Source organism: Trachurus japonicus, chromosome 8 (genome assembly GCF_045865225.1).
Source record: "Trachurus japonicus isolate A0001 chromosome 8, Traja_1.0".
NCBI lineage: Eukaryota > Metazoa > Chordata > Actinopteri > Carangiformes > Carangidae > Trachurus > Trachurus japonicus.
The window spans coordinates 20,639,772-20,654,682 of NC_140914.1; the positions used below are offsets into that span (position 1 = coordinate 20,639,772).

Below are 14,911 nucleotides of genomic sequence, written 5' to 3' on the forward strand. Positions count from 1 at the left end.
GACAGAGTCTGTGAGAAATGATTAGACATTCAATCACAGCTTACTGAAAACTGTCTTTGGGCTCTCTGGGACTTCTCTGGCTCTTCTCCTGCTCTGTGACAGGTGCTATCAAGTTGAGACGGTGCGTGAGTATGTTGTGATTTGCAGAATTGACGCTCGCCCAATCAACAGAGTGTGTTCCACGTGACATCGGTGTTTCCTGCACCAGCCCCCTCATTTTGCTGCTGTGGTGTCCCAAGAGTCTCAGGTTCATACTGTGTCACACACACACACACACACACACACACACTGTCAGTGCATGTTCACTAAAGCAGCACCAGCACCACATGTGATGTGTTTGGAGGATCTAGACCAGCTCAGTGTGCCCCCACACTTTTATTTGACTGTATCAGTATATGGCAGCATGGCATTTGTTATGAAATCAAGCTTCACATAATATCTGAACCAGATTTCTATAAAAGATACATTTTCACACTTTTCCAATTTCCAATAATTTCTCTCCCGTATTAGTGCTGTGTTTATGACATATTATAGTTCCTGTATTCATCATTTTTTATAGTTCACATCAACCTCCGTGCTGTAATTACAACTGAAAATCTCAGATTTTCTCTGAAAGCTCTGATCCAAATTGACATTTAATAATTGTGTTATGTGGTGATTGTGTAGTTTTTCCACACAGTCACTTTTGATTTGCATGAATGTGCTTGAAATAAACATATTTCCCACCTCTAGCAGCTGACCTATAAAAGTTACATATGGCTGTGAAAGCAGTTGCCCTCTGGGACAGCAAAGATGATTTTTACAATGCCGTATGTGACAATTGGCCATTAATGGACCTTTTACGTACATACTCACTTAATAGGCCTACTTATGACAGCCTGTTGACTTTGATTTACTGACTCACTCATAATCAGTTACTTTCACAAAGCACAAGGGAAACATAAACTGCGTATGTTCATGAATATGTGAGGTCCCATTCCAAATAAACCAATAAATAAAACATAAACTGTGTGATTTGCTAAGATGCAAATACTTTAATGTCTGTGTTTACACAACTGGATGATGCCAGATAGTACAAAATCTATGTCCATTATGATAATCTACATACATACATTTGATATTTCCCTTCACTGATAGATAAAAATAAATACATAAATAAATAAAGAAGAAAACGTTTCCTAAAACTTGTTGTTATATTTTGGTCATAAATAGCTTCAAAGAAAGAGTAAATGTTATATTACAATATGTGAATATACAACTGATGTAACACAGTGAGTTGTCTTTTCATGAAAACACAGGCAGTGTGTCAATATGTTACACTGAGCCACGGTCAACATAAACATACCTGTACATACATACATGTATATTTCTTTGTCATTATGGTACAGCAGTCAAGAAATGTCCAGTTGCTCCCTCTAGTGGCACCTGATACTGCTCCTCTCTCACTCTCTCTCTTTTTTTCCTTCTACACACACACACACAAACTTGAATTATCTTAGCCAAAGTAAATAGCACATCAACAATAAATCCAAAACAATTTTTTTAAACAGTAAAAAACAAAAGTTTTTCAGTATCTAAGAACAGAAGTTACACACACATCTTTAAACTGCACATCCCAAACATGAGTCTCTTTTCTCTTTCTCTCTCTCCCTATCTCCTCTTCTCATCTTCATTGGATCAGAATGACTCAAACAACTTCATCCTTTCTTGGACAGACAGACCCTCTTTCAGACTCTGCAAACACAATATCATACACATAACATTTTACAGACTGATGATGTTTCCAAAAACCTTCATTGTAATACAACAGAAACTTTTACCTTTGATCTCACTACTCTGATCTGACGTGTGAGGGAAGATTTCTCGCTTCTCTTCAGAAAAGCGGCGTCACCAGAGTTTGTCATCGAGTCCTCTGAGAAAACAAAAGAGTGGGGGAGAGTTCAGTGTTATCTGAACAGAAATGAAAGAGGTGTCACTCCTCTAATTTAGGTTTAATAATTTTCTGATGTTCACAAAGTCAGAGGTGTCTCACTGAGGCTTTGTCCTGAAGCGTCTCTGCCTGCAGACCACTTGAGATCTCCGCTGACTTCGTGATGAGAATCATCCTGGCTGTTCTTGTAGAGGGTCTTCAGTTTGTTCTGGGCATATATCTTATCCTGTTACACACACAATATGTCGGTGTTAACATCATATATGTCATCATCATATGTAGAATTACACACAGCTGTCCAGTTCACTTTATCAGACTGTTTCAATATACCTCAGTCTTTAGGAAAACATCAAATCAAAGGGAGATTTGTTGCTCATTACACAGATTTTCCAGTTTTTTCTTTTCTGTGTATGTATCTACTGATGTCAGTAAAATGAATCAAGCTTTTCAATGATGAATGTACAAGATTGTCTAAAATCCTGTTTGTAATTCAGAGAGATGAGTGTCAAAGAGATGTCAGGACCATTCGAGCGATCTTCAACTCTTCTCTGAGAGAACGAGCCTCTTGTCTGAGGAACTGCATTTCAGCCTCTCTCGCCCGCAGAATCACCTGCAGCATAAATAAAGACATAAAGTCAACACGTTATCATTTAAACAGTGACGTCAAATCAGATTTCTCAAAAATAAATCTTAATATTTAAGATACACCAGGAACTCATGAGTCTGTTTTTCAGTTTAATCCCAAAAACAGTATATACTGTATGTTGTGCTCTAACAAACAAAATAAAACTAAATACACAGACATTTTACTAATATTATTCCACTTTTAGGAGGACAAAGGTGTAAACCACTTCTTCAAGACACTAACCTCCATCTCATAGAAGTCATTTGTGTGTGCAGCCACATGCGACTGATTCCCATTTAGCTGGAAATGTAGCTGAGACATTTCTTCTATCTCTCTCTTAAGGGATGATAAGAGACACATGATCAATTTAACCAACACACACACACACACACACACACACACACACACACACACACACACACACACACACACACACACACACACACAATGTTGACACTGTGTGGGTGTTGATACGTTGGGTCAGTACAAAAAAGGGATATTCAGCAGCACTACCTGAAGAACCGCTGTGAGGAGAAAATGTTCTTACCTGATTCTTTTTCAGCTCCTGGTTTTCTTGTTGATACTGCATCAAGGAGTTTCTCTCATCCTGCAGCTCTTGGCTCAGATGAGAGTTTTCCAGGCATTTCTGAGTGTGCTGAACCGACAGCACCTCCAGCTCCTTGTGCAATAACTGGATCTCCTTCCTGCAGAGGCACAGGTGAGGTGAGCAACATTTTGGAAGAAAATATAGGGGGTAGTTTAGGAAAAAAACAAAACAAAACACATAATGAAGGAGAAATGAAATGAAATGAAGGAGAAAAACAAATCCCATTATCTTCCCTGCTGTAATTTTGCTGACTATTCATCATCAGAATCTATGAAATCAGTGATGAAGCCTGCACTGAGTTAGACACATGCAGCTACTGAGTGTAAGGAAAGACAAACACTGGTAATGGATCGGTACTCACTCGTACTCCATGTGCAGCTGTGTGATGTCAGCGCTCTCCCTGATCAGCTGAGACTGTCGGCTTCTCTCCAGCTCCTGTCTGTGGGCTCGCCTCAGTGCTACAATGGCTGTGGAAGACGACACAAAAAGGATGTGGTAACTTAACTTTGTAAGGTTGATCTTATTTACAACTCCATTCACTTATCTTACACCATTCACCTGATCTGTTCATGTTTTTACAGATACAAGTTGTTTTTCAATCAGCTGATGTAGAAAACATCTACAAAATTCCCCCATCAGAGTAATGAATGTTTTAACTGACTTGAGGTCATATTCACCTGCCATCGTGGCCGCTGTCTCCTGCTGCAGCAGTTGATCTTTCTCCTTCAGAATCGCGGCCATCTCTGTCTGATGCTGCTGCTGCAGATCTCCTATCAGCTTCCTGTGCATTTCCTCCAAAGCAGCAAAATCACGTTCCTGGGTTCAAATCAAGAAAGAGCTCTTAATCAATATATGTAGGTCAAATCAAGTCAGATTTCATTTGAACAGCCCAGTGTCACAAATCATAGGATTGTCTCAGGGAGCTTTACAATCAGTTTATAATACATCACTTTTAAGTGTAGGCTATATTTATATTCATTAAGGGGTGATTATACATGCAGGGCTTGTATATACTTGCAAAAAAATGTCAACATTTTATTCAAAATACTACAGAGAATAAACTTGAATAGTGTTACAAATGTGGACCAAGAAAGACTGAACAAAACAAAACCTTAAAAAGTTTAATCTCATGGAATCAGTTGAGATTTTGAGTATTTCTAAAGAAATAAGGTTTTTGTTACCTGATGCTTTTCAGTCACTGCATCACTCCTCAGCTCCTCTTTAGTTTTTCTCTCCACAGCCTGGTCTGCTGAAGTGGAAGCGAAGGCATCTGTGCAGGTTTTAGCCTGTTTCTCCTTGGTGTAGTAACCATGCAGCTGCTTCATCTCCTCCTCGTGGATCTGCTGTAGTTCTCTTATCTTCTCTTGATACTTTGTCTCCAGTTTTTGGCTCCGTTCTCCGTGATATTCCTCAATTTTCTGTATATCTTCCAGGAGCCTCTGGTTCTCGGCGTCTGCAGACAGTATCTTTTGCTGAGCTCGCTCCAGTTCCTGTCTTAGCGTGCTGTTGTCCTCCCGAAGCTGACGCAAGCTGTGATTGAAGGCCTCCTGCGCGTCTGTTGACGTGACGCCTTGTTCTTTGCACACAGCTTGTAACTTCTTCTGTAACGCCTTGTTCTGCTGCTCAAAATCCAACTGCAACCTGTGCGACAAATAAATCAACTTGGCGTGCTCCTGCATCCAGTCCATGTCTACAGCTGGATCATCTTCTCCTCTGTAGTCCACGCTGATCTCAGCCGCTGGTCCATCACAGATCTCCTGGCACAGCTGCTGTAACAACTTGGCTCTGCTTTGCAGCCGAGATACAAGTCTTTCTAACCATTCTGCCTCTTTCTCTGCCTTCACCTTCTCGTCATCGGGTCGGTCTTTTTCAACTGGTTTAGCAGCTTCTTCTGAACCTCTGCCCTCTGCCTTCACTTGCTCCTCATAAGGAGCCAGCTCTGGGGGACTGATATCTGCCAGACTCTCCTTTCTCCTCTCTTCTTCTCGATTAGTCTCATACTGCTGCTGAAATTTCAAAGCGGCATAAATGAGCTCAGCATCAGCACAGACTCTACCTATGGCTCCTTCCAGAGAATCATCGCTGTCACATTTGGTCCTTTCTCCTCTGTTTAAGGCTATCCTTTGGGAGACTATACTTTTGTACCGGTGGGCCACGTCCCCTTCGTCTTCTCTTGGTGCTGAGGAGAGATGGCCAACGCCACATGGACCCTGAAGGACAGACAGCACTTTTTCCACGACATAAAGTTCCCTCATTAGACACATCCTAACACTCACCACGTCATCCTCCGAGGGGGACATATCAGAGAGTTTACTTTTAGCGCAGATGCTGCTATCATCTCCAGCTAATGTCTCATCATTGAGGATTTTGTCCTCTCCTTTGCTGGCGTTATGCGCTTCATGCTGTTGCCTCTCGGCGTCCCTCTGTCCTTGCTGGAGGCAGGCGGCGATGGTGGCGAGTTGCTTCTCCAGGTGCACGACGTTGAGGGGAGCGGTTCGAAGCCTCTCCCTGCAGGCCTGCGCGATGTTCAGAGCCACCTGGAACCTGCCGGCCAGCGTCCTGCAGCGGCTCTCCGTCTCCTGGGCGAAGCGCTGGCTCTGCTTGGCCTGGCTGTGCAGCAGCAGGCTGAGGTGCTGGGCCGTGGCCCGGCTCTGGGTCAGCTGGGAGCACAGCCGGGGGTCCTGGCAGCTTACGTGACTCTGCTGCTGCTGCTGCTCCTCCAGCCTCTGCGTGATGTCTCTCAGCTTCTCCTCCGTTACGTAAAGCTTCGTCTCCAGTAACTGGATCACAGACATAAACCTCTCCGGGTCGTCTCCCGCTGCGACAATGTACTGGTAGGACAGGTCAACGGAGCGAGACCTGCCTCGGAGAAGTTCGTGAGAATGGCTCGTGTTGTCGTTTACAGCGAGAGGCTCCGTTGTCGGCTGCCGTCTCTCGTGATGCTGAGCTGCTCCTGGTGACTCGGCCTTCTGCTGAGAGGAGGCACACTTGCAAACTCTCAACATTTCATTCAGCTTCACCTCCGTCTCCTCCAGACTGTTACCCAACACTTCCATCTTCAGCAAAACTTCGCTCACCTCCTGCTCCTTCCTGTCCAGGAGCCTCTCGTAGCCTTCTCGCATCTCCTGCGTTTCCGACTCCCATTGCTGCACTTTCCCCGAAGCCACCTGCAGCTCCTCGCAGGCTCTCTCGTACGAGTGCTCCAGGTTGTAGTAGTGAGTCTCCTCTGTTTTCAGCCGGCTCTGCAGCGTGTTCACCTCCCCGTCCGCCTCGGACAGCTGCTGCTGCAGCTCTTGGCAGCGGCGCTCCAGCTGCTCTCTTTCCTCTTGCAGTTTCTCCACAGCAGATACGGTACGTGCCAGCTCCTCCTGAAGCTGCTGTTGAGCCTCCTCAATCTCTCTGGTCCACGTCTGAGTCTTATTCAGGCTCTCCACCTCCTGCTCGGCCCTGTGCAGCCTCTCCTGAAGGTCTTGTGAGTGTTGCTCGGCCTGCGCCAGGCTGGCAGCCAAGCTCCTCCGTTCTCTGTCCTGACTCGCCTGAAGGAGCGTGAGGTGCTTCTGCAGTCGAGCCTCCTTCTGGACCTGTGTTTCCTCATTGGCAAAAATCTGAGCTTTCATCTCCTGGAGCTGTTCCTGCAAGCGATTGGCCTCCTGCTGGAGACTGTGGCAGTTCTGTAACTCCTGCTGCAGCTGCGTCAGGCGGGACTCGGCCTCCCTCCTCTGCTCCTCGCTGGTGTTCAGCTGAGACTTCAGAGAGGACACACGGCGCTCCCACTCCACCTCCTTCTCCTGAAACCGCTGCCGATCCTGCTCCAGATGAGCTTGTGCGAGCGCCGTGGCGTCACCCGTCACCAGTAACTGAGCCTGCTGTGCTAAGAGATCTGCTCGTCGCCGCAGTTCAGCTTCCCTGGCCTCCTCCTGACTCCTCTTCTGCGCCTCCAGCTCCACGCGGAGGTCGTGGTTCATCTTCTGCAGTCGCTGCAAACTTGGTGGAAGATCATTCTAGGAGAAAAAAAGAAGCTTTAATTTGGAGAAACTCTGCAGGGTGAACTCATACTTTCATCAAGACTGACAAAAAGTAAATATTCTCTTCTGACTGTTTACGAACCGTTTCTCCCGAATGACTCTCTCTCTCACGTTGCAGTTCCTCCTGCAGATTCCTGTTCAGCTGCTGCAGTCGAGCCAGTTCCTTCTGCGTTTGTTGCAGCTGTGGACAAATGGTCAGAAACGGCCACTGCTGACATGTATTGATATCTCATTGGTTAAAATCTTATCCGGCATATCTGTTCACTATGGACTCTTTTAGCTGTTTTTACAAGACTGAGGCTCTTGTCATTGTGAAGCAACACACACACACCCTGGCCATGTGCATTTGTTTTCAACAAAGCCAGCGAGAAGGAAATCCATGTAACAGTGGATAAAGTTATATATCATATACGTTTTACAATGTGTATACGTTTAGTCTTATCTGTCATAAACAAGAGATTATGGGTTACAGGGTGCGTTTGTGTTGCGGTGCTGCCGAGATGAGAGCTGGGACACCGGGTCGGAGGCGCTGATCTTGCAAGGTTGGTTTTCGGCCAAGAGAAGCTACGTTACTTGTTACGGGGAGCCTCCATTCTCCCCGTAACAAGTCTTTTCACCACAATTACTCCAAAGCTGTTTAATTTAGGTAAAAATCTTACATAGTTCCTCTTTAATTGTCTTGATGGTGAGACTGTATGAACACACACGCACACACAGACAGTCGTACCTCTTTGAGAAGTTGTCCTGTTTGCTGATCATACAGCAGACACACAGTGTCCTTGTCCTTCGTGCACTCACAGGTGTTTTTTGGTTCTTGCTGCTCGTCTCTCCTCATGTTTGAATGTTCATCATTTGACAGCAGCTCTGTGGGGGTGGAGCTGTGACTTACAGCTTCTTCTGCACACAATGACAATGATGTCAGAGAAGCACATAGAAGCACATACACAAAAATAAAATTTGCACAATATCATGTGTATTGAAGCAATGTGCTCTGATGTACAGTATGTCTCCCCCTATGTCTATGAAGGACATTATTTTTTGTTGCATTTTATTGCACACTAATCAGCCATACATACAACACAGCATTCAAATCTATGTGACTTTCAATTGTATTAGATCCAGAACTGACTGATTGGATGTAATGTATATGTATAATATAGCCTAGTAAATCAGAATATAACACTCATAAACAGTAGGAATCTACATCAATTTCCATTTTGGACCAAAAGCAATGGCTAAAACATAACTTTTTCTCATTTGTCTCAGTTTCTTCTATGACTCACCAGTTTGTGCGTTTCCAACCGGAGGTGGACACTGACAACAGGAAGCACTGTCGCCCTCCTTCACATGGGGGAGAGGGCCGATGGGAGACGGAGCAGAGTTTTCATCAGCAGATCTCTGCTCTTGCTCTGGCTGCGGTCTGCTCTCCTGCTCTTCCTGTTGTCGATGAGACTCCTCGCCCCTCTCACTGTGTCTGTGCTCCTCTAAACAACTATTTGGATGCTCAGGTTTACACGCCTCAGCCGTCTCTGAATCTGCTGATTTCTGTTGACTCGTCTGCTCGGCAAGGGAGCTGTGAGGAAAAGAGAAGGAATTGCTTTACATAGGGTAATTTCCAAAGACTTTATACACATACATACTTTAAATCCAATCACAAAGGCATATCACATCTGTAAGTTTTATACTCTGTCCGTCTACCTTCTGACATCAGATGTCAGACTGGGCCTCACGTTCTTCAACACCGCCTGGACCCAGTTACGTTTTATCCCAGAGGTCATTGCACTGAGAGTGTACACACCATCTCTGGTCTGTGAAGAGAAATATGATTCAATATTACAATGGAGGATCTGTTGGTTGTAAAAGTTAAGGTCATGACACAAGCTCACAGTTTATTTAAACTGCTGTGTTACCTTGATTGACCCTCAGTAATGGGGAAATATTAAAGACCTGTCAGGTACTGCAGTATATCTCTGGAAATGTTTGTTGAGAAGTAATTTTTCCAATAAAGTATTGATTGTTGAAATCAAGAATTAGACTGGCACATTGGATGTAAATCAGATCACTTCTGTTGCTGGAATTCCTTCAATTTTCCAAACAACTGCAACAACAACAAGGAGATTTGAGCTTTGTTGCAGATCAACGTGTTAGCTGTGTAAATTATGACCTGGGCCATGGAGAAGTGTTTCATTCATTCTCTGAGTTTCAATATATATTTGATCTTGGGATCAAATAAAGAAAGAGATGTGAGACAACATATGTAGGGTGGGGTGGGGTTGCAAGAAGCACAGTGAACTGTCTACATGAGAGCGGACGCCACTCCTCCAACATGGAAGACAATGTGTTTCCATCAGAGCTGCAGCAAGACTCCGTGTTGCACCAGACTCTGGAGCAAAATAACACAAACCTCAGTCTAAAAGAAAAAGAAAAGTAGAGCACAATTTATTTGCTACCACACGGTTCATCCAGGTCCACAGTCGCTTCACATGAAGCCACAACACCAACAGTCCATCTGGAAAATCTACAGTGTGAGCAGCAGATGAACCGACCAGCAGCTTCATCCAGAGGTGATGCTGAAAGACTGCCCGCACGTGCCTTTACTTTATTGGTTTAAACATTTAATGAGCCATTATTATGTGGGTGCAATTAAATCATGACAAAGAAAATCAATTTCTCCTCCATCACTAAAAATCAGGGCAGTTCCCTGTATGTTTCCCCTCACACTTCATGCCACATATTAAAGAAATTCATATTGATTAATTAAATCATATTAACCATCTATTTATCCATTTAGTGTAAATGACAGCGACTACTGAACTCACATGAATTTGAAAACCACAGTTCTCCTGAGCTGGGTACTCTGTGATGTCAAAACATGTGGACAAGTTTATTTCACCGTCCACATCAGCTGCCTGAAATCACACATTAACTCGTTAATGCTGGTCAATGTTTCTCTTGGGAATGGCCGTACTAAATGCGTTTCCTGTTCAATATTAATCTTCATCTCACAGAACTAAATACCAACACACCTCTTCAGCAACTGAGTCTCTGTAAAACCTCAGGATTTGGCCAGTCAGGACAAACCAGCGTTTCTGCCACTACAGGAGACACATTCACGGTCAGAGCAAGCAGAAAAAGATCATCTTGTACATCCTAAAATCGTTTTACCACACCTCCTAACATGACAGTGTCAGTTCACCTGTCCAGGTGCATCTTGCCGCATGAACCAGCCTTTGTCAAAGTTGGGTAGACCAGACTGAAGAGGAAGTAAAGCATTTTATTTACCATATACCAAAGAAATACTGAATATAACAAACCTGGTAATACTGTAAGAATAAACATAGTCCACTATATTTTACAATATGAAATAACACCACCATACATGTTTTTTTTTAAATGCGTTTAAAATAAGTAAAAATGATAGAAATTGTGATTTAATGAATATGTCATAATAAGACTCACAGCAAAGGTCCTAACACCTCTGCTCTCAGAGGCCTGAAGCCTCTGGTACCGAGGGATGGACGAGCGACTGACGTCAGGAACACTCTGTTTTACTTCCTGACACAGAAAAGAGGGTAAAGACTTCGACCTCAATGTCTTTCATTTATGTCTTTAGCAAAATACACAAATATCCAATACAACAGAAACATATTAAACATAGAAACCATTCAATCCTGATCCGTACGTGCACAGACACAAGCACAAGCAAACAGCAAGGGACATAAGAAAAAGCAACCATTCTATTTTGTTGGCATTAAGTAGTGAGATAATCAATGATAATAAATAATGCACTAGCAAATCCATTATTGTCAATAGAAAACTGTGAAAAAACTGAGTCTAAAACTCATTATTTGGCATTTAGTGGTAAACAGCGTAGGTAAACTCGTAGCGCTATTCAAAACCAACAAAAGTTGGTGTGCCACAGGGATCCTTTGTGAGCCCTGTGGCACACCAACTTTTGTTGGTTTTGAATAGCGCTACCAGATAGATACACTGATTGGTATTAATTTAAAATATTTCTTATAACAACTAAGAAATTGGGCAATAACAGCAACAGCAATGTCCAACCTTATCTGTAGAGACACATAATTGTTTCCAAATGACTATATTCTATCTTAAAAGCAGAGAGAGGATCCAAAATGCTCTTATTGAACAAAAAAAACTGTGATATCTAAAAATGTTACGGTTATAAAACGTGTTATATATTGTGATTGTGATTGTGTGATTGTGATTGTCAGGCCATGTGGTTGCTTTTCATCCCTCTATTCAGCGCCATGATTTCTTTTGGCCACATCGCGTAGAGAGCCGATATTGATACAGGCCTAGAGCTCATGCATTCACTTCCAACAGCGAAGGGTCAAAAACTAATGTAGCCTACCTGTTCCTTCACCTTGTCGCTATGGTGATGACATGACTCCAGTGGTTCAGAGGAGCTGCGTGTTTTCATCTTCTCCACATTATCACCATGATGATGATCTTTGCTTCCCCTGAACAAAGGAGGAACGGACAAATACAAGTTTTACTGACTGGACATCATATCCATGAAGTAAAACATTTTACAGAACAACAATAAAATGAAAAACAACAACAACAAACCTGTTTTTTTCCCCAGATGATGACAAACAGCCAGAATCCAGGACTCTCTTCTCCGACGTCTGTCCTTTTTTAAGGTGTGACTTTGGAGCTGCCTGGTCTGAGTCAGTTAATAAGAGCTGGATAAGAAACTATTCAAGAAGTTTCCTTGTGATGTTCATCATCATCTACTTAAATCTAAATTTTTTTAATTTTCTATTTATCAACATCTTTGGTATGGTAAAATATTAAGGGGAAATTCATCATATCAAAGTAGAAATGAGCAATTAAAAACTACAAAGAAATAATCATGAATGACACACTGATGAATCTACCTTGTCCAGTGGATGTTTGGTCAAGTCTGCTGAGAGAGCGGCTGCTCCTCATGAACGGAGCAGCAGTCAGGGAGGACGTGTGGAGGGAGGAGAAGCTGCGGCTGCTGCACAGACGGAGAGCTGCTCTCCCCCGGTCAGATGTTTGCTTGGAGCCCTGGTGGCCGACGCTGCTTCTGGTGCTGCCTGCTTTCAAACTGCCTCCAGCTTTACTGCCACTAACAGTCCAGTCCCCTCCTCTGTTGTTGAGGCTGTTGCTCCTACCACAGGGTTTAGATGTCTGTTTACTACCACCAGGTGCTGCTACTGCTGATGGGTCCTGAGAGAGAAAGAGAGAGGGTAGGGAGGGGGGAGTTTAATAGTGATTCCCTAAGGAAGTAAATCACAAAAAGATCTGTCTGTTTTTCAGTTATGGGGATGACAATATTTAGATGTCAAACATCGCACCTCTTCCTCACCCTATCCCAGCTTGGACTACTTGACACAAGCAATCCAATCACCACTGAAGAGGACCTTTTAATCCTCACAAGAGCTCTTAATTTGCTTAAGTACCATCTGACCAACACACACATGCACGCGCGCACACACATTAAACTTAATCACACTTGAGCATTGGAGAGCAATCAGACATAGGAAGTCTATTCCAGTCTCAGTAGATGCAACCTCACCAACTGCAGAGGTAATCAATCTGTGACGGAGAAATCAATTAGAAGAGGCTCCAAAGCCCTGACTTTGCGACTTGTACAGGGTTTAACTGCACTGATTTGATCTTCAGCCATTAATGGCTCCATAAATCAAACCAAAGCCACGCAAACACACGCACCAACTCGGAGGAAACAGAATCTGTGTTAAATGAACACATAACAAAGTGTTCAAAGGTTCCTGATCATGTTTAATATTACATAAATACAGCTGATATTATATGTATTGGTTATACTGGAGGAGGGGATGTAGGGTGCTGTTTTACAGACCTTATGAAACACATTGTCATACTTGGGAGCAGATCCAGTCACATAGAACTGTCTCATAAACTGGGTCAAATAAAACCACAAAAAGAGTTCAATTGTTTTATTGCCCATTTTTGAATATCTCAGTTTTATATTTATGAGTTTGGTTTAGATCACATAGTGAAAACAGCCGTACATGTTTTAAATTGCTGTTCAAATCTAAAGCGATTAAATGTGTTTCAACATCAACAACCCTGAAAAATACACTTTTCTAAAAGCAAAATTAAGTTAATATTTTAAGTCATGCGATGCTTCCGTTGTGAACTGAGATCAAATAATATCCCTCACCACATGAATAGAAATGTCGATTTTTTAACAATGTATTCTAATAAATGCAATAAATAAATCAGCTCTCACTCTGAGTTTCCTATTCAGGCCAATCTGAAAATAGATACTCACCTTCCCTTCTTTCTTCTGAGCAGGTGTGTTGGTCTTAACCAGAGTTTCATGCCACCTGCCATTGATGAGATTAAAGCAGTTCAGCAAAACTCACAATGTTTACTTTTATTAATTAAACCATATTCTTGTTACTTGTGAGGCTTGTGTCACTGAACGTACACCTCAGTGATGAGTGCTGGTTATTTTTTTTATCATTTTACTCCTTTCTTCTGTAATAGTTATTTGGAATTCAAAACAGCACCATTCAGTCTGAGTGATCCTTACATTGATAAAATAACAAGTCTTTCTCAAAGTGTCCTGTAAGAGTAAAGAGGCAAACATCAAAATGAAGTGATCCATGTTCACAATCTATCAGCTGTTGAATCAGATGAGGATACTCCCTGTACTTCTATTATATTACAAATCTAATACACAAAAACAATATAGTCATGTCCTGGACTTTTGTTTTTAAATGATCAGCCCCAGAAGTGGTGTCTGCCAAACTATACATTATTAAGTACTTTTCATTTACATCTATTGGGACATCCGTGATAATTAACTAATTAGTTTCCTGAGACTTACCTTGGCTTCTTGGACATCATTCTTAGCAGAAATGAGAAAACACCAACCTAGAAAATCATTGATCCGTCTAGAAACAAGCGCACTCTCTCAATGTCCGACAAAAAACAAATGACATCCAGGTCTGTGCAACTGTGTCCTATGGAAACACACACACACACACACACACACACACACACACACACACACTGTAGGCTAATCCCATACAGAGTTGACAAACTCCATTAGAGTTCGGTGGGATTAGGCCAACAGCTTAACAGGATTATTACACAGTAATTTTAGTGAACTTGACGTACCTACATTTAAAGTATAGAAACAGTACAAATGTTGATAAAGTCAATATCAAGACATAGGATTTGTTTCTACATCATCAGAATCCAAAGTAGAAGAAGCAAACTCAAACTCACTCATGTCTGGGCGAGAGGGGTCTGACTTTTGCTGAGGACACACAGCGACACATCTGTCACCGTGGATCTGTGACCTGACCTGACCTGGATCTGACCCATCCAAAACTAATATAATTAGTACAGCCATCACTAGTCTGAAGAAGAAGACTTATTATACACCAAGAAAAAATGGTCTTTTATAATGTGGATTCAAAATTGCATCACATCATGCAATTAAGAGTGCTTAACCTAATTAACTGATTTATTTGTGTGTGTTTTGAGACTGTAGACTGAGGTGGTGATTGGTTCTTATATAAATAAAATGTAAATTGCTTAATTTAAGGATAGAATGACTTTAAATCATTAGTTTGTTATGGAAAAGTAAAATGCAACCAACAGCAGACTTTTCGACTCATCACAACACGAAAAGCAGGCGTTACCAGTAATGTTACATGATGGCCCTGTTATGTTTT

General features: G+C 42.4%; 1 protein-coding gene across 3 annotated transcripts; it reads right to left on the reverse strand.

Moving 5' to 3' along the window:
• Positions 1 to 1,149: 1,149 nt before the first annotated feature.
• On the reverse strand, positions 1,150 to 14,894 carry LOC146983143 (uncharacterized). Of its 3 annotated transcripts, XM_085784575.1 has the most exons (21): positions 13,495 to 14,894; positions 12,092 to 12,407; positions 11,781 to 11,877; positions 11,563 to 11,671; positions 10,647 to 10,742; positions 10,384 to 10,440; positions 10,214 to 10,282; positions 10,007 to 10,096; positions 8,886 to 8,995; positions 8,471 to 8,760; positions 7,915 to 8,084; positions 7,270 to 7,368; positions 4,344 to 7,163; positions 3,840 to 3,978; positions 3,524 to 3,629; positions 3,103 to 3,259; positions 2,799 to 2,891; positions 2,454 to 2,540; positions 2,033 to 2,156; positions 1,821 to 1,912; positions 1,150 to 1,734 (listed from the first exon to the last, which is right to left on the reverse strand). In XM_085784575.1, the coding sequence occupies exons 2-21, from the start codon at positions 12,141 to 12,143 to the stop codon at positions 1,678 to 1,680; spliced, it is 4,914 nt and encodes a 1,637-aa protein (XP_085640701.1). In that variant the 5' UTR covers positions 12,144 to 12,407; positions 13,495 to 14,894; the 3' UTR covers positions 1,150 to 1,677. The 3 variants fall into 3 exon arrangements, with proteins under 3 accessions (XP_085640701.1, XP_085640702.1, XP_085640703.1); XM_085784576.1 differs by lacking the exons at positions 12,092 to 12,407; positions 13,495 to 14,894 and having other exon boundaries at positions 11,563 to 11,665; positions 11,774 to 11,846; XM_085784577.1 differs by lacking the exons at positions 10,007 to 10,096; positions 10,214 to 10,282; positions 10,384 to 10,440; positions 10,647 to 10,742.
• Positions 14,895 to 14,911: the final 17 nt, after the last annotated feature.

Coding starts and splice junctions, on each gene's coding strand:
- LOC146983143 (XM_085784575.1), bottom strand. CDS start 12,143: ATGAGGAGCAGCCGCTCTCTCAGCAGACTTGACCAAACATCCACTGGA. Junction 10,743..11,562: donor GCGACAAGGTGAAGGAACAG/GTAGGCTACATT, acceptor TTTCTGTGTCAG/GAAGTAAAACAGAGTGTTCC. Junction 10,283..10,383: donor GGCAAGATGCACCTGGACAG/GTGAACTGACAC, acceptor TGTCTCCTGTAG/TGGCAGAAACGCTGGTTTGT.